This window comes from Papio anubis, chromosome 7, assembly GCF_008728515.1.
Source record: "Papio anubis isolate 15944 chromosome 7, Panubis1.0, whole genome shotgun sequence".
NCBI classification, from domain to species: domain Eukaryota; kingdom Metazoa; phylum Chordata; class Mammalia; order Primates; family Cercopithecidae; genus Papio; species Papio anubis.
This window is the reverse complement of record NC_044982.1, coordinates 15,563,277-15,588,774: the sequence shown is the minus strand read 5'-3', so window position 1 is coordinate 15,588,774 and position 25,498 is coordinate 15,563,277. Positions and strand designations below refer to the sequence as shown.

General features: G+C 38.9%; 1 protein-coding gene across 4 annotated transcripts in view; it reads right to left on the bottom strand.

The window, feature by feature from the left end:
* RPS6KA5 (ribosomal protein S6 kinase A5) overlaps nucleotides 1-25,498 on the bottom strand; it is a 197,953-nt gene that overhangs the window by 109,924 nt on the left and 62,531 nt on the right. For all 4 annotated transcript variants that reach the window (XM_003902160.5, XM_009212132.2, XM_017961465.3 and 1 more), the window contains exon 3: nucleotides 4,505-4,723. In XM_003902160.5, coding sequence (XP_003902209.1) covers nucleotides 4,505-4,723 — 219 coding nt within the window. The remainder of the gene's footprint in view (nucleotides 1-4,504; nucleotides 4,724-25,498) is intronic.

The window sequence follows — 25,498 nt, the reverse complement described above, 5'->3', positions numbered from 1 at the left end:
GGAGGCCAAAGCGGGCGGATCACCTGAGGTCAGGAGTTCAAGACCAACACGGTGAAACCCTGTCTCTACTAAAAATACAAAAATTAGCCAAGCGTGGTGGCAGGCGCCTGTAATCCCAGTTACTCGGGAGGCTGAGGCATGAGAATCACTTGAACCCAGCAGGTGGAGGTTGCAGTGGGCCAAGATTGTTCCACTGCACTACAGTCAAAGTGACAAGAGTGAGACTCCCATCTCAAACAAAAACAAAAACAAAAAAACACAGTGTCCAAATACCACACAGAATATTTTCACTTCTAGGAGAAAAAATATAACCTTATGATGAAGGGATCAGGCTGTCACTATGTAATTTAATCTTAGAATCACTAACTGGGAACAGTCGGATAACAGGTTTCTCCTAACGTGATATAACATGAAATATATAACATCATTTATGGTGTATTCCAGCTCAAAACGTTTAAGTTTAACCTACTGAGCCTTTAGATCTAGCTTCCCAATTACTACTAGAATTCAGCAGAGGCAGGAATAAGTTAAAAGATATTATAAGAACACAACCAAATGAGCATTCCTGGATTGGACAAACAGCTGTAAAGCATAATTATGTTACAATTAGTAAAATATGAAAATGGACTTGTGTGACAAATGGCCATGAATTCTTTCTAGTTCCCCTCTTTAAGATGTGAAGTCTATTTCCGCATCCCATGAATCCAGCCTGGTCTTATGTTGAGAGAGAGGCTGTGTGAGTTCCAGTGTCTAGGCTCAGGAGGCCCTGCAGCCTCCATTTTTGCCTTCTTGGCAGTAGTTGCTCGCTGACCTGATACTACCATGCTATGAAAAAGCTGATCTACTGTACTGGAGGATGAGAAGCCATACGGAGGAGAAAAGAGGTGGCCCAGCCAACAGCTAGCACCAATTACCAGACATGAGAATGAAACCATCTTGGACCTCACAGCTCAGCTAACTCTCCATCTGAACACCCGGTGAGTGAGCCCCAGGTTAACCATCAGAGAACTGCTCAGCCAATCCATGCGATCATGAGAAAATAAATCATTGTTTAAGCTATGAAATTTTAGGTGGTTTGTTATATAGCAATAAATAATTTGTACAACTGGCTTTTAAATGAAAATTTATTAGCTGGGAAAGGTAGACATCATTAACTGAAAGACCTGCTTACAAATCATATATAGGACAAACTCATTTTGATAAAACACACACACAGACATATAGACAAAAAGACCTAGAAGAATATATACTGATAATAGAGGAGTATATAATAAGGTACACGCTGGGTAGTGAAAATGTTTTTATTTTCTTATTTTTGCTGTCCTGTATCTTCTGTATGCATATATACTGCTTTTGCAGTAATAAAACTTTAAGAAAACATATAGTTTTTTAAAAAAGGTTTATAGTATTTACTTAGTCATCAGACAAACTGTCAGCAAGGTCCCTGAAGAGCTAGACATGTAAGTTCTTGCTAATACCTCACAAAAAGCTGGATCAATAAACCTTTTGGGGCTGTTATAGGCTGAACTGTATCTTCCCAAAACTCATTATGTTGAAGTCCTAGCCTCCAGTACCTTAGAATATGACTGTAAATGGAGTTAAAATGAGGCGCCTAGGGTGGAACCCAAAGCAATCTGACTGGTATCCTTACAGGAAGAAGAAATTTGGGCTCAAAAAGAGATACCAGGGCACACATGCATAGGGGAACAACATGTGAAGAGGCGATAAGACAGTGGCGATCTGCAAGCCAAGGGAAGAGGCCGTGGGAGAAACTAACCCTAGTGGCACACTGATCTTGGACTTCCAGCCTCCAGCACCGTGAGAAAATAAATGTCTATTGTTTAAGCCACCCAGCCGTAGCAAACTAATATAGGGACCAAGTGTATGGCACGATGTTTGGGAAACTGTGCATTAGAGCACTGCAAACAAATAACTGAAACATAAAAACAGTTTATGGTCCTCTTCTAAATTCCTGAAAAGTTTTCATCTTTAAAAGTCAACTGCTGAAACAGGCACAAAGAATAATTGTGTTAAAAAAAATTAATGTGAACAGAAGATAGAAGGGCATGATTTCTAAATGCAATGCCTCACTCACTGTGGAATAAATATGTTGTCTAGTTCACGTTCCATTTTTGAGTTAGCACAAGAAATGGGTTTTCTTGTTTCGTTTTGGATTTGTTTATTTAGGGCCAATGACAAAGACCAAAAGTAATGGAGAGCCAACAATGAAAAAGCAACATGATTAAGGACTACTGTTTTCTAGTCAAATACAAAATATTTCACTCATATCTATCTACTTCTAAATTTAAAATGTTTTATAAAAATTATAATTTTAAATAATTTAAAAATGCACATTGAGTATAGTTAACAGAACAGGAAAAAAAAAAGAAGAGAGGAGAAAGAAAGGGAAGGGGCAGGATAGCACATAATGGTGCAGAGTCCAAGAACCTGTTTTCTTTACAGCTTCTGACTCAGACAACCTTAGACACATGATTTAACTTTTATGAGTTTATTATCAAGGGAGAAACTTGAAAAGATAATCATTTCTCAAACAGTCCTCATGGACTTCCTAAGGCTTTCCTGGAAATTATTCTAGGGTAAAGAATAGAAATAAACTGGTAGGGCCTGGTACCCTTAGGCCCAGATACAAGCAGAGCTACTCCTTTCCATTTGTTTTCCACTTGAATTTCTGTTTGTTCATTTGAGGGAAGGGTCCTGCACTAAAAATGTTTGAAACCGCTGCATTAGAATGCTCTGTCACCCACAACAGTCTTATTGTTCATGTGGGTAGATACTGAAGACATATTTACGAAAAAAATCGATAACATAGCAGATACACACAGGAGGCAGAATGAAGGGTCAAATGATATGGACTCACTGGAACAACAGGCAAATGGTAACATTAACGGGGACTCTAAGAGGAGAGAAGAGAGTGTGTCCTACATGAATAAAGATTTAGAATTGTTAATTGATGGTAAGCATTGCAAAATGAGCATGAAGTGTAACATCATGGCTCAAAAGGTGAATGCAATCTTAGGTATCATTAATAAAAATATAATTCCTAAAATAAAAGCATTAATAAAATGGCCAAATGTATATTTAAAAAACTGGTTTGTATTACCAGTAATTAAAGAACACAGGCAGCAATTTAGGGAAACAGAAGACAGACACTGGAATAAGTCAGACTTGAGCTCCAATCTTCAAGCACACACAAGATATGTAACTTCAAGACATATAGCTTCCAGAATGTTGACATCACTAATGAGAGGATCCTGCAGTGTCTTTGTGTGGGTCAGTAATATTATGGAATACACCTAGTGTAAAAGCTGGCATACTGTAGGCACTTAAGAAATAGCTAATGCTTGCAAAGCACTATGTGAAATTCCAGCTCATTTAATCCTTACCATAATTCTAGAAGAGAGTGATATCACATACATGCAAATTAACACAAGCACAGGACCAAAATGGTCACAGATGAAATCTTTAACAATGGTAGAATACTAGAAGCACTGCCATTTATCTAGTGGGAACAGAAAATGGTGCAACTTTTCTGCAAAGCAATCTGGTAATGTGTGCTGAGGACTTTTCCAAAGATCATATATAAAGGTCCAGTTCTATTTGAGAAAGAAATGGATTCAGAAAGTGCTTAGGGTAGAAATGGGAGTGTAAAGGGCTGACTGATTAGTAGCTAATCAAGTTTTTCACCAGAAATGCAAAGCATCTGTAGGAACAGAAGTATTTTCTTTCTTTTTTATTTTCCCCCATTACTGGTTTCCACGAACATCCCCTTGTCAGCCTAAACCTGTTCATTCTGAGAACTTCTAAAGCAGAAACTGGCCCACTTCACCAATCAGTTCCTCATATTTGAACAGAAGCATACTGCCCAGGGAGGTAGATACCCCTAACAATTCAAATGTTTCTTAACATTAATAAAGGAAGGGCTGGGATTGTCAGTTCAACACCTGTAATCCCAGCACTTTGGGAGGCCAAGGCATGCAGATCACTTGAGTTCTGGAGTTCGAGAGCAGGCTGGCCAATATGGTGAAACCCCATCTCTACTTAAAATATAAAAATTAGCTGGGCATGGTGGTGCATGCCTGTAGTCCCAGCTACTCAGGAGGCTGAGGCAGGAGAATTGCCTGAACCTGGGAGGCAGAGGTTGCAATGAGCTGAGATTGCACCACTGTACTCCAGCCTGGGTGACAGAGCTAGAGACTCTGTCTCAAAAAAAAAAAAAAGAAAAGAAAAGAAAAGAAAAGAAAAGAAAAGAAAGAAAGAAAAAAAGACTAAGAAAAGAGTGTGAAATAGAAGTATGTAAATTCTTTCATAATGGGAGGCCTCAAATCCAGAGTAATGCATGATATTCCAGGAGATGCCACCACAAAGAATGAGAATCAAAATATTTCACTTCTAAGTCCGTAGTATCTTGCCCTTCGAGAACATTATAACTTAAGACCCAAAGAAAAATGCTTTCATAAAAAGTCTGATAACAACTGACACTTACCTAAAATGAGATGAAGTTTGGTTTCTGTCTGGAAAGCATAATGTAATGTCACCAAAAACGGCGACTGCCTAATGTGCTCCAGGACTTGTCGTTCTGTCCTTGTATGCTCTGTGGTTTTGGCCTTTTGAACTATCGTTGCCTTTTTCAAAACTTTCATGGCATACAGCTTTCCAGTATCATGACCGCTTATTTTACGAACTAGAAATACTTTTCCATAAGCTGAAAATGAAAAGAAAAAAACAAAAAGAATTAAAATGCTACACAGGCAAAATGGCAATTTAGTAGAACTAAATTTATTTAATGCACAAAAAAATATACTCTTTAAAGGAAAAAGCATCCTTGGTACCAGTTCAAATAGTTCTTTGATAGATTTCTTCAATTTTATACCAAATATATTTCTAGGTCTAACCCTCAATGTTTACATATCTAGCCACTGCTGACAAAATTATGCTTTTACTCTTTTACTGTTATTCTCTCCTCAATATTTTTAGCTGTAGGAAACTAGCTGTTATTATGGCCAACTAACCACAACCCAATTCTGGAACAACCAGGACATTTTAGGCATCATAAAACTTCGAGGTATATATATATTTGTTACTGATGTAGATAAATGAAGGCAGTTCTTAATAAGAATTTCATATATATATACACACACACACATATATATATAAATCAAATGCCTCAATTATTCCTCTATAGTTATAAAAAAGCCTAAAGCAACATAAGCTGACATTACATGAACAAAAGACATCTTCAGACTTAAAACATGAGAAGATCCTAAATTGCATACAGAAGCCCTTTTGCATCTCTGGGCAATAATCTACAGCTTACTAGGTCAACCTTGCCACACTTTTCATAATAAGGACTCTATTGGGCACAATCCTATGTGTGGTGCCCCTCCTCCAGGTGGAGGAATTGGGGTCATGTGGGCACTGTGCCTGTGGGCAGAGCAGGTTCTCTGCATTTATTTTCTTAGAGAAGTGGGCTAGGGCAGGAAGAAGTGGAAGGAAGAGGGAGGAAGAAGGGAAGGCAAAAAAAAACAAAAACACTTTGGGAATGAAAAGGTGAGTCCCCTACTTCATCCCTGCAAGGTATCAATTCGCTACAGTTAATCTGTTTTAAAAGGCAAATGCTTGCTGGGATGTTTAAGTCCAGTCTCTCTTAAATGCTTTAATCAGATCATTATTGAGTTAGTTAGAATTCGGGCCCAGATCAGTGTTCACACTCTACGGTATTTACCACCTAATTCTATTGTAATCCACCCACTAGAAGAAGGGAGCTTTAAGGGAAGGCTCTTGTACTCCGTATGTTATTCAGTTTCGTACTTTGGGAACTGGATTAGTAACAACACACAATGTGCAAGAGATCGTTGAAAGACTAATAATCCCGAGAAGGAGAGCCAACATTTATTAAGGACTTGTCGATGCCAGGCTCTGCACTAAACATATTGATTCACTTAATCCTCACAACAGCCAGTGAAGCTGGTGCTTTTAGCAATTCTACTTCACGCATGAGGAAATGTGTTCAGAATAGTTACAGAACTGGCCCAAAGACTGAGGCAAGAAGCAGCAGAACTGATTCAAATGCAAGGAGTGTGACTCCAGGGACCACACTCTGAACTATAAATGAACCAAAAAGTGATTCCTCACAAGTGCAAGTAATCAGACATTCTGGATCTTAATATAACCAGTACTGTAAACATACTGAACACATTCCAGGGCACAGAAAAAGTTCACAAAGGTTTGTGTATTATATAATCGGAAATACAATAATTATAGGTTGAGACCTTAGCGAGGCAGAAGTGAACCAAAAAGATGCAATGACAACTTCTGGAACCTAACAAATTAGAGTATAAAAATAAAAAAATGTTTATTCAGAAGCAACAAAATGAAGCCAGAAAATACTATGCACTATGCCTTCCAACAGGGCAAGCCACTATATAAACTCAGGAGAAAGTAAAGTCTTCCACAAGCAGCCCTGCAACTTCTGCGTTCCTTACATACACATGGCACCTACCCTAAATTCTTGTTATCCCAGGTTTCTATCTCCAGAGCACTGTGGTTTTTAGAAATCAGGAAATCCACCTATGCTCTCAAAACCAGGAATTCTTTCCACAACATCACTGAAACATGGCTGTTCAGCTTCTTCCTGCTACATCTGCCCTCAACATAGGTGTTGACCATGTGACACACAGACTGCTGGGTGTTAGAATCTAACATCTGAGTACTTGTCAGGCACTTATGATATATATTAACTTATTCAATTCTTGACAACACTCCTATAAGGAGGTGAGAACTATTATCTCCATTTTATAAATGAAGAAACTGAAGTAGAGAAGAGTTGGGTCACTTGTCCAAGATCACACTTGCCATTTAGTCTTGACTCCTGGGCCCACAGTCTTACCTGTGGTCCAGCTGCTTCACTTAAGTGAATGACCTCATAGGCAAATAAATAGGGAACCAGAGATTAAACAGAAGTCACAATGCAAGTTAGCTGTTTCAACAGTGGATGGACCCAGTGCTCCTACCTCCAAGAGGAGGAAGTTTTGCAAAGTGGCCCATTTTATTGATGGAAGGCTCTATCAGAAAATCTTCCTTATATCGCCGGGTGTGGTGGTTCATGCCTGTAATTCCAGTACTTTGGGAGGCTGAGGCAGGTGGATCATCTGAGGTCAGGAGTTTGAGACTAGCCTGACCAACACAGAGAAACCCCATCTCTACTAAGAATACAAAATTAGCCAGGCATGGTGGCCCATGCCTGTAATCCCAGCTACTCAGGAGGCTGAGGCAAGAGAATCGCTTGAACCCGGGAGGTGGAGGTTGCAATGAGCCGAGATTGCACCATTGCACTGCAGCCTGGGCAACCAGAGTGAAACTCAGTCTGAAAGAAAACCTTCTTTATATTGACTGGAAGCAGAACTTTTTATAATTTTCATTTGTCCTTCTATACCCTCTGGACTTAAAAAAGAATATCACTCTTCTTAAGATAATCTTTTAAATATTTAAAAACACTATCATGCCATCTCCATACTCTTTCCTCCTTAAACCAATCTCAAAGTAAGATGACTCTGAGACCTCTCACCACTAAGAGGTTCCACTGATATGTTCTGTGGGGTTGTAAATATTTTTCTCTTTGATTTCTTTCTGTTACTTTAGAAACTATTGTATTTCACTCCAAATATGCATGAGGTAGGATGTCAATATATACGATCAAATAATATAAAATCAGCCTGATTGCTATGTTACACTCTATATGGTCAAATAATACACAATCATCTTTGCCATGTGAGAACATCCAGAAGTTTCCCAATAATATGAATTAAAGACCACGTACTCTGCCAATGCAATTGTGTTCATCTGTCAGACAATGTCAGGGAAAAACTATAATGAAGCTCATAAATATTTTGTTTTTACTTTTATAGTTGCCATGATTAACATTTAAGCTACAATGCTTCATCACATAGTAAGTACCAGTGGTTGCTTATTATCAATAACATTCAAGGAGTGTCTTACAACATTCTAAACAGTAAGTATTTCAGATAACGATCTTACTTCTAAGAAGGCTGTGTAACTAAAATGTAGTTGCCTCCAAACAGTTTTGTTTTTAAAGCACCCAGAAGACTGTTTATCACATTGCCGAATGGGGAGAAAACACATTCCGTACTGGAGAGATCTTGAAGAAGTCACCTTACCTGGTTAAGCCAGTTTAGAGCTCAGAGCAGAGAAAGAAAGTAAAGTAGTCCTTCTGTTGAATAATGCTATCTATTCCAGAACCACCTTTTTGTTCTCCAATATTTCAAGAGTGGCTATTGAAACTGGAATTGGTTGCAATATTCTTTTCTTTTAGTTTGCAACTGGATGAATGACTGCCCGCAAGTGCAGCCAACTCCTGCCTTTCATTCATTATGTGTGCCCTGACATTATTAGAGTAATCTTATTTTTAAAGTATCTTTAAGAAACTGCAAAGACTACCATAGTGAAAACTACTTTGGCCAAAAAAAAAGATAAACAAAATACGGACTGGGTTCAGTGGTTCATGCCTGTAAAGCCAATACTTTGGGGGTCTGAGGTAGAAGGATCACTCGAGGCTAAAAGTTTGAGATAGCAGTGAGCCATGATTGCATCACTGCACTACAGCCTGTGTGACAGAGCATGATCCTATCTCCAAAGGAAGAAAAAGAAAGATAAAACAATAGTACTTCCTGCTTGGATGGAGCTGCTTCGGTAAAAAAACTACCTTCACGCCTTCATAGGTATAACTCTCTAATTTCTGCATCAACATGCAATGGCATGAAATGCTCAATTAGCAATCCTCACAGAAGTCATGTCTGCAGCTGTTAATCTTTTCAACTACATCAGAGCTAAGGTCTTTTCAAGATACTCTGTTAAGAAATATGAACAGGGGGCCGGGCGTGGTGGTTCACGCCTGTAATCCCAGCACTTTGGGAGGCCAAGGTGGGTGGATCACCTGAGGTCAGGAATTCGAGACCAGTCTGACCAACATGGTGAAACCCTATCTCTACTAAAAATACAAAAGTTGGCTGCGCGTAGTAGCTCATGCCTGTAATCCCAGCACTTTGGGAGGCTGAGGTGGGCAGATCACGAGGTCAGGAGGAGACCATCCTGGCTAACACAGTAAAATCTTGTCTCTACAAAAAATACAAAACATTAGCCGGGCATCGTGGCAGGTGCCTGTGGTCCCAGCTGCTCAGGAGGTTGATGCAGGAGGATGGCATGAACCCGAGAGGCAGAGCTTGCAGTGAGCCGAGATCGTGCCACTGCACTCCAGCCTTGGCAACAGAGCAAGACTCCATCTCAAAAAAAAACAAAAACAAAAACAAAAATTAGCTGGGCGTGGTGGTGGGTGCCTGTAATCCCAGCTACTCAGGAGGCCGAGGCAGGAGAATCGCTTTAACCCAGGAGGCAGAGGTTGCAGTGAGCTGACATCACACCACTGCACTCCAGCCTGGGGGACAGAGCAAGACATCGTCTCAAAAAAAAAAAAAAAAAGAAATATGAGTAAGGTACGAGCACAGTGGCTCATGTCTGTAATTCCAGAACTCTGAGAGGCACAGGCAGGCAAATCACTTGAACCCAGGAGTTTGAGACGAACCTGGGCAACACAAGGAGACCCCTTCTCTACAAAGAATACAAAAAATTATGTGGGTGTGGTGGGGCGTGCCTGTGGTCCCAGATGCTTGGGAGGATGAAGTGGGAGAAATCGCTTGAACCCAAGAGGCAGAAGTTGCAGAGAGCCGAGATCATGCCACTGCACTCTAGCCTGGACAACAGGGCAAACCCTGTCTCAGGGGAAAAAAAAAGAAGAAAGGAGAGAGAGAAAGAAAGGGAGAAAGAAAAAGAAAGAAGGAAAGAAAAGGAAATGGAAGGAAGGGGAGGGGAAAGGGGAATGGAGAAAAGAAGAGCAAAAGAAAACATGAAGTTCTAAACACACTTTATTTATTTATTTATTTATGACCAAGTCTTGCTCTGTTGCCCAGGCCGGAGTGCAGTGGCATGATCTTGGCTCACTGCAACCTCTCCCTCCCGGGTTCAAGCGACTCTCCCGTCCCAGCCTCCCAAGTAGCTGGGACTACAGGCGCCCACTATCACGCCCAGCTAATTTTTGTATTTTTTGTAAAGATGAGGTTTCACCATATTGGCCAGATGGTCTCGAACTCCTGACCTCCGGTGATCCACCCACCTTCGCTTCCCAAAGTGCTGGGATTTCTGGCGTGAGCCACCGCACTCGGCCTAAGATCATGAGGTTCACTGGTTTTCCAGAGGACTAGTCCTGCAGCATTTGACTGAACTCGAGGTACAGGTTCTACTTTTTGAGCTTGAGGGAAAGTACATTCTAAGAACAAATGATAGGAATGATTACTTACTGATTTAGCTTGGCTGATATTTGAGACCACATGAATGAGGTAAATCTTTCAATTCATGGCCCTACAGACACCATTTTGAATGCTGCGGAAAACGTCTGTGCTCTTTTAGCTAAGCAGCCATTTCAGAAGAGAGAATTGGATCAACTATGTCAATTTTTCCAAAGCTGGAGATAGCTTTCTATAGGTTGGAAGAACACTGCAGATACGTTATAAAGGTCACTTCTGTTCAAATTGAAATGCGGATTTATAATTCTATTCTACCTGATGTAGATAGCAAAATGTCAACAATCTTTGTTGATAATGATTTCAGTGGCTTAATGACAAGAAATAATATAAACTGAACCAAAGGAAGTATCACAGAAAAATTTCTGGTTCCTTGGAGTAGGTTTCTTTTCAGCTTGCTTTTCCAAATGTGTGGCTCTTATTCCATTTACCACAATTATTGTGAACCAGGTTTTAAGCACTTGTTGCTATAATAAAGAAAAGTTAAAAATGACTGACAGTTTTAAAACAAGAAGACATTCATGCTGCCATGTCAGAAAGCACTGCAGAATTCCACCTTATTTTTAAAGCCAAGCCAAAGTAGTCTTCTTGAGCATAAACTTATCTTTTCACTTATTTGCAAAATTTGAATTTATTAAAAATGTTCATAAGTAGCCTTTAATCTTTTTTTATTTTTGAAACGGAGTTTTGCTCCTGTTGCCCAGGTTGGAGTGCAATGCCACGATCTCGGCTCACCGCAACCTTGACCTTCTGGGTTCAAGCAATTCTCTTGCCTCAGCCTCCCAAGTAGCTGGGATTACAAGGCATAAGCCACCACGCCCGGCTAATTTTTTATTTTTAGTAGAGCTGGGGTTTTCCATGCATGTTAGTCAGGCTGGTTTCAAACTCTTGACCTCAGGTGATCTGCCCACCTCAGCCTTCCAAAGTGCTGGGATTACAGGTGTGAGCCACCGCACCCGGCCGTGTTTAATTTTTACATTAAAATGGTATGAAGTTAATTTGTTAAAAAATATTTTAAATTTGTAAAAACAATCAATTTAAAATGTAACATTATTAAATGCATGCAACATTTCGTGTGTGTACACATTTACATGCATTATTCTGAAGGAAGCAACCACGAGCCAGGAATAAGAGCCATTGTTCAGAGGCCCCTGGTTTATGTCCTTCCTTATGGTGCTCAACTTGGACATGCTGTTCTCACTAGGACCTGAATTGCTCAACCAAGGTGAGAGCAATGTTTTCTTTCATTCAAACTTTTGTTAATGCAGCTTAAAATTACCTTGAATAGAATGTTTACTAGGCATGCTGCACTTTGGGTTCATAACAAACTTATTAACTATTGAACTTGAACTACCACTTAAAAAAATACAGTAGAAACACTCTTAAATGACTTCTACTTAGCCAGCTCCTAACACTAACTTAGTCTTATACTCCCCTTTCCCTCTGAAAACACCCACTGCACACTGACAATGTATGACTAGTCTACCTGTGTATTTCTGCACCCATGCAGTTTCATGCCAGTCACTGATACTTGTTGCTTTGCCTGTTTCTGCTTGTTGTATCTGTTATTCTTATTATGCAAATTCATTAAATATTACATAAACCACTGAAATGTGCATGTGAAAAAGAAAAATGAGGATGAATGCTTTGAAAGGACTAGATATAAACAAAACACTTTGAAGAAAGGAACTGCTGAAAAATTAGGTGTGAGTGAAACAACTATAAAAGGCTAGGGGGAAACTGAAAATCTAAAAGGATTTTGTACTCAGACTACTTCAAATGTGTCTAGTTCTCACTCTAAAGAATCTGAAACTGTTATTTTTAGATATGGATTCAACCATGGTTTATGCAAAATAAACCACTGTTTTGAACCTATACTCAGAGTCCTGTGCTTACATCCAAAGATTCACAAGTGAAGTATTCTTATACATTTTAAGTAAAAAATGTTCAAAAAATATATAATGATTTTTTTTTTTTTTTTTTTGTATTTTTTAGTAGAGACGGGGTTTCACCATATTCGCCAGGATGGTCTCGATCTCCTGACCTCGTGATCCGCCCGTCTCGGCCTCCCAAAGTGCTGGGATTACAGGCTTGAGCCACCGCGCCCGGCCTATAATGATTTTTAAATGATTCCCACTTGAACCAACTTTTTAAAATTACCTACACATACCAACTGTGTCATACGAGAGAATTTCTACTAACTGAAGAATCACATTAATCACTGTGAAAATTCATCTTTCCAGATTATTGGAATCTTGTGAAATGGTGACTTGGTCATCAACCATACTAGCTATGCCTCCCGGTGTGCTTATTTCAATCTGGTAAACATGATTACCACAGCATCTTACTAAAAAAGAAATATGATAAAACAGGAATCAAAAGAAGACTAAGAAGCATATTCATAAATAATTCTCTATTTATATCTCAGAAGACAAGCTGTTTTCCTAATGAAATAGTGATGTCTTCACTGCTGGAGTTAATGACCATCTGTGGTGGGTGCTGATGGTGTCTGCCAGATCCCCTTTATAGGCCGGGGCACCTATTGTCCAGCTGCTGTGAGTGCTGGCTGCTGGAGAAAGACTTCCAATGGACAGGGACCGCCACACCCGGAAGGTTATATGCCATCATTCTCTACTTCACCCTCACTCAAGCAGCCTGCAGCCAATGACTAACACAGGTATAAAAGGCCTGCCTCTTTGCTCTTGCTCCAAAACTTCCCATGAGTCCAGGCTGAATCCAGACCACTGCTTAGACCACAAGCTTGTTTAGGCTCCTCCCCTGACCACCCTCCTTCCCTCACTCTTGTTCTCCTGAGAGCGCTCCTGCAGTAAATCACATATGCCCAAATCCATGTCCTGGGCTCTGCTTCTAACTAACATGACCTAACACAGTATCGATAATAAATAAAATTGTATTTATACCAGAGAGACAATGTCAATTGACACTTCATATGGAATCATCTTCTTACTATGGCATAAAACATCACAAACATTTAACCTCTAAGACTTACATAAATATTGTAGGCTTACACTGAAGCATAAGGTATAGTGGATACACACATACACAAATGCAAAATTATAAATTTTTTGAATGACAATTTTGACAATTTAATGAATACATGCTTTTAAAGGTATTATTTTAATACGGATACTTTCCAAACACTTAAAAGAATAAAATGACAAATGATGACTAAGTCCTCATACTTTTTAAAACAGTCTTTTACATGACTCAACTAAAGTATTTTTCCCTCTATCATGTCATCAAAAAGTAGCAATGTCTTTAAGTTGCCTAGTGCAATTTATAGCACCCTCTAGTAACAAATTACCCATGAGAAACAAGTGTGTCTCATTTAATAAATGAAATGTGTTACTGTAAATCTGTAGTTTTAAAAAAAAAAAAAAAAGGTTGGAGGAAAAAAAGCTACCTTATCAGGAATATTCATAGCGTCTAGGACCAATGAGTAAAGAAATATCACACATTACATTTCAGGATGGCACTTAAGACTGGGGTAAGCAGCCCAAAGACAGCCTCAACTGGAAACCAGTATTTCCACAGAGCAAACTTACAAGATCTACTGTTGATTAGATGACAGCAACAGCAACAACAACAACAACAACAAAGGAAATCCACATAAGGAAAAAGTGAACTTCTTAAGAGGACGCGAGGGACCAAGGTAGGCACAAACGGTTATTGCTTATTAGACACTATCATAAGCAAGGCCTTCGGAATTTCTACACTTTGCCAGCACTCATGCCAAGGTTTCATAAACTCAGAAATAACTCTGCATTACATAAAGACCAGCTCCATACTATTCCATTTACAAGGTTCTATGTTGTATGGTTTGTGTGTGTGTGTGTGTGTGTGTATAACACATACATATTTAATACTCACTACTCTTACCTCCAGCACCCAGAACAGTGTTTGCCTCTTGGTAAATACAAATGAATGAATCCCAAGACCAACGGGAATGAATTGAAAAGTTTTAAATTGAAAAGTGACAGAATCAAATTTGCCCATCAGAAAAATCATTCTGGCTGTAGAGTGGAAATAAATGCACCAGCAAGGCCTGAAACCAGGAAGACCTTTGGTGGTTGTTATTTCTCTATTTACTGCAGGACACATTTTAGGCTTTACAAAAAATACTCATTAAGAAATGATATTCACTTATGTATAAAGCTAATCTGAAAGCTTGGTAATGTACTACATTAACACTTTTAGAAGCTGAGCTACATTCCCTTTCAGCTTCCCCAATAACAGCTAAAACTGAAAAACAAAATAGCTAAAACTTACATAGCATTTATTATGTGTCAGGTGATCAAAACATTTGATTACTCATATCATGTATATCTTAGCAGAGGAGTGTTAACCTACAATACACTAAGATGATTCAGAATCTACGATGTTTGAATAGTTAAAAGAAAACAAATAAGAGGCTGGGCATGGTGGCTCACACCTGTAATCCCAGCACTTTGGGAGGCCAAGGTGGGTGGACCACCTGAGGTCAGGTGTTTGAGAGAAGCCTGGCCAACATGGTGAAATCCCATCTCTACTAAAAATACAAAAATTAGCCAGGCGTGGTGGTGGGCGCCTGTAATCCTAGCTACTCAGGAGGCTGAGGCAGGAGAATTGCTTGAATCTGGGAGGCGGAGGTTGCAGTGAGCTGAGATCATGCCACTGCACTCCAGCCTGGGTGACAGAGAAAGACTCCGTCTCAAAAAAAAAAAAAAAAAAAAAGAAAAAGAAATATAATCTTTCAATTTGACATGTTATGCTTAAGATAACATACAAATCAACTTCTCATAAATGCTAACAAAATTGCAATTAACAACATTTCATTTATGAGGTATTTTCTCACTTGTTAAATTTTTATTATTAAAAATATCACTTTAGTTGAAATTACTCCCAGAGATGCTAATAAAGTAAGTGACTATATAAAATAATAAATAAATAATCTCTTCTTATAAGTAAGTCCTAAATAATTTTGTTTTTTCAATTTAGGTTACAGTTTTACAATGGAGTTCCCTGTTCAATAAATAACCACAACCCATGGTTATCTAGTAATTGGCAATTCATATCCATTATCTTATTAATATTATAAGAACATTGTGAGATAGGTAATATTATAATAACTTATGCCAAAGGGACTTGAGCTCAGAGTTCATATGATTAACTCAAGAAACTCAAGTAAGCAACCACAGTGTCAAGATGCAAACCTGAGTCTTCCACATCATCCTCGATACTCAAGTACTCTACAACCGTGTGAAAGCACCAAAACCAGAAGAGTGAATCAACTTGGCTGCATCCTTTACTCTTACATGGCAAAATTTTTCTTTTTTCCTTTTTGTCAAGGTAAGACAAGACCACACCAGCTCTTCAAAGTACATGACCATATATGATAAAAAAAAGAAAATTCAGAGAATACTAAAGTCTTTAGCTGAGACCTTCATGCTGCACTTCATTATTAGAATTACTGATAATGCACACCCACAGGTACGTTTAAACACCTTCTTCTCCCATACTTGGACAGATAGCTCAAAGAAGGCAAAATGGTCAAAAGGAAGGCAGCAGAAGAGATTAAAAAAGATATAAAGGGCCAGGCACGGTGTCTCATGCCTGTAATCCCACCACTTTGGGAGGCCAAGGCGGGCGGATCACAAGGTGAGGAGATTGAGACCATCCTTGCTAACATGGTGAAACCTCATCTCTACCAAAAATACAAAAAATTAGCCGGGCGTGGTGGCGGGCGCCTGTAGTCCCAACTACTCGGGAGGCTGAGGCAGGAGAGTGGTGTGAACCTGGGAAGCAGAGCTTGCAGTGAGCAGAGATCGTGTCACTGCACTCCAGCCTGGGCAACAAAGTGAGACTCTGTCTCAAAAAAAAAAAAGAAATAAAAATATAATCAATATTCCCCAAAATAACCCAAAATTTCATCATCACACAAATTCTAAAAGATGAACCAAAGATATTTCCTGGGCTTTTGCGTATCAATCTGAAGAGTAATGCCAGAGACAACAGCATAAATGACATACTTGATAGACTATTATTATACTTCATATGATGCTGGATTATGGGCAGGTAGGGGCACAGAGCAACAGGGTTGGAAAAATATATAGGGATGATCTTAAGAGCTTACAATCTAGAGGAAAGATTGCAGATGTGAAGAAAATTCAGAGAACAAGTCAGTGCTATGCTCTCTCTGGAGGGCTCAGTGCAACAGTTCAGAGAATAAAGCAATCTGGGCAGGATTTGGACAGGTGGAAAAAAAGATGAGTACTACCAATGGGGGAACAAGATAAGGCAGGGCATCAGAGGGTGGAAAAATACACATAATTGTAGGCAAGTGAAGGAAAACAAACCGGACTAGAAAGTAGGCGGACAAATCAACAAGCAAAAAACAAATGACCCCATTAAAAAATGGGCAAAGGAAATGAATAGATCCTTCTCAAAAGAAAATATATACACGGCCAACAAGCATATGAAAAAATGTTCAGCATCACTAATCATCAGAGAAACGTAAATAAAAACCACAATGAGATACCATCTCACACCAGTCAGAAGGGCTATTGTTCAAAAGTAAAAAAATAACAGATACTGGTGAGGTTGTGGAGAAAAGGGAGCGTTTATATACTGCTAGTGGGAATGTAAATTACATCAGCCACTGTGGAAAGCAGTTGAGATTTCTCAAAGAACTTCAAAAAGAATGACCACTCAACCCAGAAATCCCATTACCACATATATACACAAAGGAATATAAATCATTCTACCAAAAAGACACATGTACTCATATGTTCATTGCATGTTCACTGCAGCACTATTCAAAATAGCAAAGACATGGAATCAACCTAGATGCCCATCAATGGTGGACTGGATAAAGAAAATATGGTACATATACACCACAGAATACTATGCAGCCATTTAAAAAAATGAAATCATGTCCTCTGCAGCAACATGGATACAGCTGGGGGCCATTTTCCTAAGCGAACTGATGTAGGAAAAGAAAATGATTTCACTTATAAGTGGGAGCTAAATATTGAGTACACGTGGAAATAAAAATGGAAACAATAGATACTAGGGCCTACTTGAGGGGAGAGGGTAGGAAGACAGTGATGGCTGAAAAACTACATATAGGGTACTATGCTCACTACCTAAGTCATTTTTACACCAAACACCAGCAACAGACAATTTACTCAGGTAACAAACCTGAATATGTACCCCCGAACCTACAATAAAAGTTGGGGGAAAAAAAATAGAAAGTAGGCAGAATATCAGGGTAAGCTGGGTGAAAAAAGGTAACACGGGAAACTGAAAGCAAGGCAAGAATTTTGGCTTGAATAGTTAACTGGGAAAAAATGCAGTATAAGTTCTTAAATAGGAAAACTGCATGAAAATGTTGTATTTTAATAAGACTGTATATTATGTATAACAGTATGATATTAAAATGCATAAATGGAAGAGAAAGCATACAGAAAGGCAGACAGGTTAAGACGCCCCTTGAAAGAATCCATACATAAGGTAAAATGAGTGATAGCACTTTCTGTTCATAGGCCCAGAAAAGGTAAATCCAAGGATCACTTTAAAGGGAAAATTATAGGACTCTGTGAGAAAATAGAAGTAAAGAGGCTGGGCTGGGCGCAGTGGCTCACACCTGTAATCCCGGCACTTTGGAAGGCCGAGGCAGGTGGGTCACTTGAGGTCAGGAGATTGAGACCAGCCTGGCTAACATGGTAAAACGCTGTCTCTACTAAAAATACAAAAAATAGTTAGGCATGGTGGTGTACATTTATAATCCCAGTTACTTGGGCGGCTGAGGCAGGAGAATAGCTTGAACTTGGGAGGCAGAGGTTGCAGCAAGCTGAGATCACACCACTGCACTCAAGTCTGGGTGACAGAGTGAGACTCCATCTCAAAAAAAAAAAAAAGAGAAAGAGACCAAAATAGAGAAGAATCCAAAAAGAATCCAACATTATTTAAAAGTTTCCAGCTTGGAAAACTGATCAAGAAGATTAGTGATAGGCCAAAGGAAACTAGACAGTTCAAGAGAAGCAAGTCAATCTGAGTAAAAAAGATTTTAATGAATATTATATGTATTTAAATGTCAAAAAGTAAATCTTTCATATTTAAATATTCCACAAAGCCTTCAAGATATTTGATGAATAGCATTTTTTCTAGTTTAAATATATAGAAATTAATTCATCAGAAGAGTTTTCAGTTTCATTTCCAAAGAAAACCTTACATGACACATGAAGACATCTGATGAGGCTTCTCTATTATTCTAAGTAGTGCTGAAAAAAAAATTATCTTAAAAAGGTAATGAAACTGAAAGATTAGTGGTAAAATTTTTGAATAAAAATTGAGATTTTATTATATTCATAATAAAAGCTTCCACCTACTCCATTTAGTCATCAAAACTGTGATTTTTTAAATGAGATATACTCACAATGACATTTCTTAGTTATCCCATTTTCTCATAAGAGACTACACTGTCAGCTGGCGAAAAGGAAAAGCAGTCTCCATGGCCGACAACTGATCCATTATAAAACTGCACACGCATGAAATGGAAATGCAAAGGTAAAAAAAATTACAGGTGAACTGTTTCCTAGCTTTGTAGAATTGTCTTCAAGGCCTGTGACCAGTCTACTCAATGTGGAGGTATAATAGATAATGAGTCAAAGTATAAAATGTGTTGAAAGAAAATACACACAAGGTTTGATTATACAAATTTGGTATTAAAATTTTCACATATACAAAAATGGGCTGATAATCTGCCTTTTTTTACTGTCCTAGTGTATTTTTTGAAATCAACGTTATACTGGACCCATACAATGAGTTGGAGGAAATAATCCCCCTTTTCCTGTTCTCTGAAAGAGTTTGTGGAGATCAGAATTATCTATGCCTTGAACGTGTGGCAGAACTCATTCTTAAACTGTACCGAATGTCTTCCCAATAGAAGGATTTTTACTTACTGACCAATCTAACAGTTATAGGACTATGCAGGTTTCTCACACCTTTTTCAATCAGTTTGGTAATTTACACATTTCAAGATTACTATGCATGTTAAACTTTGAGGAACATTACGTCAGAAAACTAACTCCTGTCCACCTCCCAAATTAAATGCTATTTTGTCCAATTTTTTAGTTTTCTTTTTTCAACTCCAGAAATGAGACATCGTGACCACAGCTTTACACAGTCAGTATGCTTTAGACTGTTTGTTCGGTAATCCTTTTTGCATCTCGGAAAATTCTCCAGGGATTATTTTCCTTCCTCCTAAAACTACTTCTTTTAAAATTGTCATAGGGGACCTATTGGTAGAAAACACATTCAACTTTTGTATGTTTGAAAATTTTGGCTGAGTGTGGTGGCTCACGCCTGTAATCTCAGCACTCTGGGAGGGCAAGACGGGCGGATCACGAGGTCAGGAGTTCCACACCAGCCTGGCTAATATGGTGAAACCCTGTCTCTACTAAAAATACAAAAATTAGCCAGCCATGGTGGCATGCGCCTGTAGTCCCAGCTACTCAGGAGGCTGAGGCAGGAGAATCACTTGAACGCAGGAGGTGGAGGTTGCAGTGAGCTAAGATCGTGCCACTGCACTCCAGCCTGGGTGACAAAGCGGACTCCGTCTCAAAAAAAAAAACCAAAAAAAAACCAAAAAAAACCACAAGTGTCTTTTTGCCCACACTTAGGGAAAACAGTTTTGCTGAGTATACAATTGTAGATTAACAGCTATTTTCTCTGGGCATTTTGAAGATATTATTCCACTTTACATGGCTTCCAGGGTTGCTGTTGTAAAGTTCACTGTTTAATTGTTGTTCCTTTATAAATAAGTCTTTTCTCTTTGATGGCTTTTCAGGTATTTCTCTGTCTCTTGTGTTCATCAGTTTCTCTCTGATGTATCTACATAAGAATTTCTTTATATTTGTATGCATAGATTTGCTCTCTGCAAATTCATGTTTAATCCTGTAAACTCCCAGCTATTATTTCTTTGAACAGTGCCTCTACTCATTCTATTAGATCCTTCTGAAAGTCTGATTAGAAAAATGTTGTATCTTCTCTGTCTATTCTCTATTTTTTTTTTTTTTTTTTGAGACAACCTGTCAACCCAGGCTGGAGTGTAGTGATGTGATCCTAACTCACTGTGGCCTTGACCTCCCAGGCTCAAACAACCCTCTCACCTCAGCCTCCTGAGTGCCTAGAACTACAGTCATACATGCACCACCATGCCCAGCTAAGTTAGTTTGTTTTTCTAGAGACAGGGTCTCACTATGTTGCCCAGACAGATGGGGATCCTTCCACCTCAGCCTCCCAAAGTGCTGGGATTACAGTTGTGAGCCACCATACCTGGCCTATCCTCTATGTCTTAATAGTTCTCTCATATGCTATCTCTTTTTTCTCCATTCTATATTCTGCATATTATCTTCAAATCTATCTTCCAATCCACACTAATTTTCTCTTTAGCTATATCTCATCTACTAGTAAACCATCCATTGAGTTTATACTTTGAATTGTTTTTTCACTCCTAGAAGGACTACTGGTTCTTTTTCCGATCTGGTCATTTTTTAGCATGTATTATTCCGTAATATTACAACCAAATCTCTTTTTAATTAAAAAAATACACATTTATATTTGATATCTAATAATTCCAACAGTCTCTTTAGGTCTAATTCTACTATTTGTTGTTTCCACTTCTTTCACTCATAGTGCTTTGCTTCTTGGATGTTTGTGATTTTTGATAGTAAAATCATGTCTGTAAAACTTTCTTTGCTATTTCCTTAAGATCTAAGTAAATCTTCCAGAGAAGATTTACGTTTGCTTTGCTAGTGCTGTTGGGAACACTACCAACTCGTAAGTAGAATAAACTATATTCATACTTGTTTGTGTGATATACATAATATATGATGGAGTCTTCCTCTGTGCAGTGACTCACTGCATCCTCCACCTTCGGATTCAAGCAATTCTCCCTGCCTCGACCTCCACAGTAGCTGGGATTACAGGTGCCTGCCACCACGCCTGGCTAATTTTTGTATTTTTAGTAGAGATGGGGTTTTCCCATGTTGGCCAGGCTGGCCTTGAACTCCTGACCTCAGGTGATCCGCCTGCCTCAGCCTCAAGCAGTGCTGTGATTACAGGCATGAGCCACCGTGCCTGGCCGGGATTTTTTTTTTTTTTTAAATCACGTAAGTGGATAACAAACTGAAGCGCTGCAAACCTGTATGATGTTTGGTTTAAGGTTGTGACTCAGGGAAGGCTTTTACTACTTATCTGTTTCCTTCACCCAAAGCCAATGCGAAGCCAGAAAATTTTCCCCTCCATCTCCCTTTGCAGGCTAGATTTTTATTTTCTCATTTACTCTTTTACTGAGCAGTAGCCTTCTCTACCTCTTGAGTGCCTTAGAGGCTGTCTCCTATATACAAAGTATGAAAATGGTAAACCCAAAGAACTAGTTCACAATTCACTGGTGGATTTCTCCAGCATAACTTGTGCCCTCAGGCAGCTTATTTGCTTCTCTAAATTCCTGCTCCCGTTTTATTTTTTCAAGCTTAAGAACTTTTCTTACTCTTGCCAGGTGATCTATGCAGTTGATAGAAAGACTACTCAACTGCATAGATCACCTGGCAAGAGTAAGGAAAATTCCTTATCTAGCACTTTAGGGGTTTAATAATGGCTGTGGCCACATGCAGTGGCTCATGCCTGCAATCCCAGCACTTTGGGAAGCCAAGGCAGGAGGATTTCTTGGGCCCAGGAGTTTGAAGCCAGCCTGGGCAACATAACAAGACCCTGTCTCTACTAAATAAATAAATAAACACGCAAGCAAGCTGCGTGTGGTGGAACATGTTTCCAGTCCCAGCTACTCAGGAGGTCGAGGTGAAAGGACTGCTTGAGCCCAGAAGTTCAAAGCTATAGTGAGACAGGGTCTTGCTCTATCTCCCAGGCTAGAGAGCAATGGCACAATCATGGCTCACTGTAGCCTCGACCTTCCAGACTCAAGAGATCCTCCTGCCTCAGCATCCCTAGTAGCTGGGACTATAAGTGAGTGTTACAACACCTCAGGCTAATTTTTTTTTTTTTAAATTTTCAGTAGAGATGAAATCTCACTATGTTGCCCAGGCTAGTCTCGAACTCCTGGGGTCAAGTGATACTTCCACCTCAGCCTCTCAAAGTGCTGAGACTACAGGCATGAGCCACTGCACCAGGCCCTAAGATTGCCTTTTTCTTTCTGCTTCTGTAGTTGGAATATACTGCATACATTAAATTAACAGATCAATGGATAGGATTAGTCTCATTGTTCTTGTTATGTACTGTAAAATTCAATGGTGAAATTAATCATTAATATTACATTTTAATAGTGTCCTTGAGAAGGTTCTGTAGATGCTATGTCTATTTTGCTATAGAGAAGTTATCTATTATTACAGATTAAACTTGTTTAGCTTTGACCATATCTATCTCAGTCTGAGATAATGTTTTCTTTAAAAACTGCTATAAATCTATTTTTAAAATAAATAAGAATTGGGTTAATTAAAAGTATATAAACAGCAGTTTCATTTGATCAATTGTACTAATATTTTTACTAAGTTTTGCTTTTGATAAAAAACATAAAAACTGACATTTCTAAAACTTTAATATGAAAAAGGCATCTCTAAAACATGGAAAGTCATGGAAACATTGCAAATAAGAATAGCAATTTGTTTTCAAATTTTCAAGGACCTTTACATATAACAAGGTCCCTTACTATATGGAATAAGTATACTCATCCATTCATTCAAAAATATTTGAGAAACTACTATGCATAAGTTACCCACTAAGAAAATTTCTGTTTACCCAAATCCTATTTTCCTGGCAATTTTATAGTATTGGATTATAGATAAGTTAGATGGAATTCTGCCATCTAAATGGCAGATGGCAGGAAACATGCCAAGACACTATGAACTCTTCAGGCAATATAGATTATGATTAAAGTTTAAGCATATAATATTTTTCTGTCACAGATTTCTTCCTGTTTTAAAATTGTTTAACCTAACCTGTAGTAAAAAAGGAAGATCATTCAGATTTCTTCCTGTTTTAAAATTATTTAACCTAACCTGTAGCAAAAAAGGAGGATCATTCTCACATCAAGGATTACTTTAAACAGAACCTGAGAGAATTTACAGAACCTTGTATTCAAAATATTTAAAAGTGTGCATGACTTTTTATAAAGTATCTGAAAACGAAAAACAAAAACATATGTTCATACAAAAATTTGTACATGAACGTTCATAGCAGCATTATATTTATCTATTTGTTTATTTTTTAGACAGAGTCTTGCTCTGTTGCCTAGGGTGGAGTACAGTGGCACAATCATGGCTCACTGCAGCCTCAAACTGTTCAAGCAATCCTCCCACCTCAGCCTCCCAAGTAGCTAGGACTACAGACACATACCACACCATGCCCAGCCAATTTTTAAATTTTTGTCAAGATGGGTGTCTCACTATTTTGCCCAGGCTAATCTCCAAAGCAGCATTACTTATAACAGCCAAAAGATGGAAACAACCCAAATGTCCATCTCCTGATGAACAGAGAGACAAAATGTGGTATATCTGTACAATGAAATAGTAAGTCATAAAAAGTATGAAGTACTGGCTGGGCATGGTGGCTCACATCTGTAATTCCAGCACTTTGGGAGGCCGGGGCAGGCGGATTGCCTGAGGTCGGGAGTTCACGACCAATCTGGCAAACATGGTGAAACCCCATCTCTACTAAAAATACAAAAAAATTAGGCGAGCATGGTGGTGTGCACCTGTAATCTCAGCTACTCCGGAGGCTGAGGCAGGGGAATTACTCGAACCAGGGAGGTGGAGGTTGCAGTGAGATCGGGCTACTGCACTGCAGCCTGGGTGGCACAGTAAGACTCCGTTTAAAAAAAAAAAAAAAAAAAAGGTATGAAGTACTGATGTGTACTACAACATGAAAGAACCTAGAAAACATTATGCTAAGTGAAAGAAGTTGGTCACCAGGGACTACACATTTGTATGTTTACCTTTATATGAAATGTCCAGAAGAGGCAAATATATAGATACAAAAATTCAGTTACTGGTTGTTTAGGACTGGGGAGGATGGTGAGCTTGCTTGGGCATTAATAGTTAAAGGGTTCCGGGTTTCTTTCTGAGGTAAGGAAAATGATATAAAATTCACTGTGGTGACAGCTGCACAACTTTGTGAATATACTAAAACCACTGAATTGCACACTTTAAATGATGGAACAATATGGTACATGAGTTATATCGCAATAAAGTTGTTACCAAGAAAAAAAGCCACATACAGATAAAACAGATAAAAACATGCAGATAAAAGATATTATAAAAACAATCTATAATATATATCAACCTTAAGAAGTTTTGACCAGATGTCACAAGCACTATTTTTAAGGGAAATGAGTCAGAACAGAACTGTGACCCTCTTTCCCCTTTGAGTAGATATTGCCTTTGAAACAGGAAACAAAGGTAGAAATAAAGGATATTATTTTGATATTTTGAAAGCATGATTTCTTAGGAATGCAAGTGGGGTAGAGCTTGGGTTTTTAAAAAATACATATGAACAAATTATCTGAAGGTGGAAATGTACAATAACATCTCCAAGTTGACAGTTAAACTAAATTTCCGACAATAACATGCTTAGTTGATGGGAATAAACTATTCATTGTGCTTATTCACTGGTAGCTGTAAAAATTGGGCCTATATGGCATGCTAAACTACTCAGGGAGGTTATAAAGACCTTATACAGCAGGGCCGTAGATGAAGGCTCATTACTAAATGATCTAAAGACAGCTTACATAAGTGAACTCAAACACACGTGAGGCAGGCCGGGTGCGGTGGCTCACACCTGTAATCCCAGCACTTTGGGAGGCTGAGACAGGCGGATCACGAGGTCAGGAGTTTGAGACCAGCCTGGCCAACACGGTGAAACCCCGTCTCTACTAAAAAGACAACAAATTATCCAGGCATGGTGGCGGATGCCTGTAATCCTAGCTACTCAGGAGGCTGAGGCAGAAGAATCGCTTGAACCCAGGAGGCAGAAGTTGCAGTCAGTCAAGGTTGAGCCACTGCACTCCAGCCTGGGCGACAGAGCTAGACTTT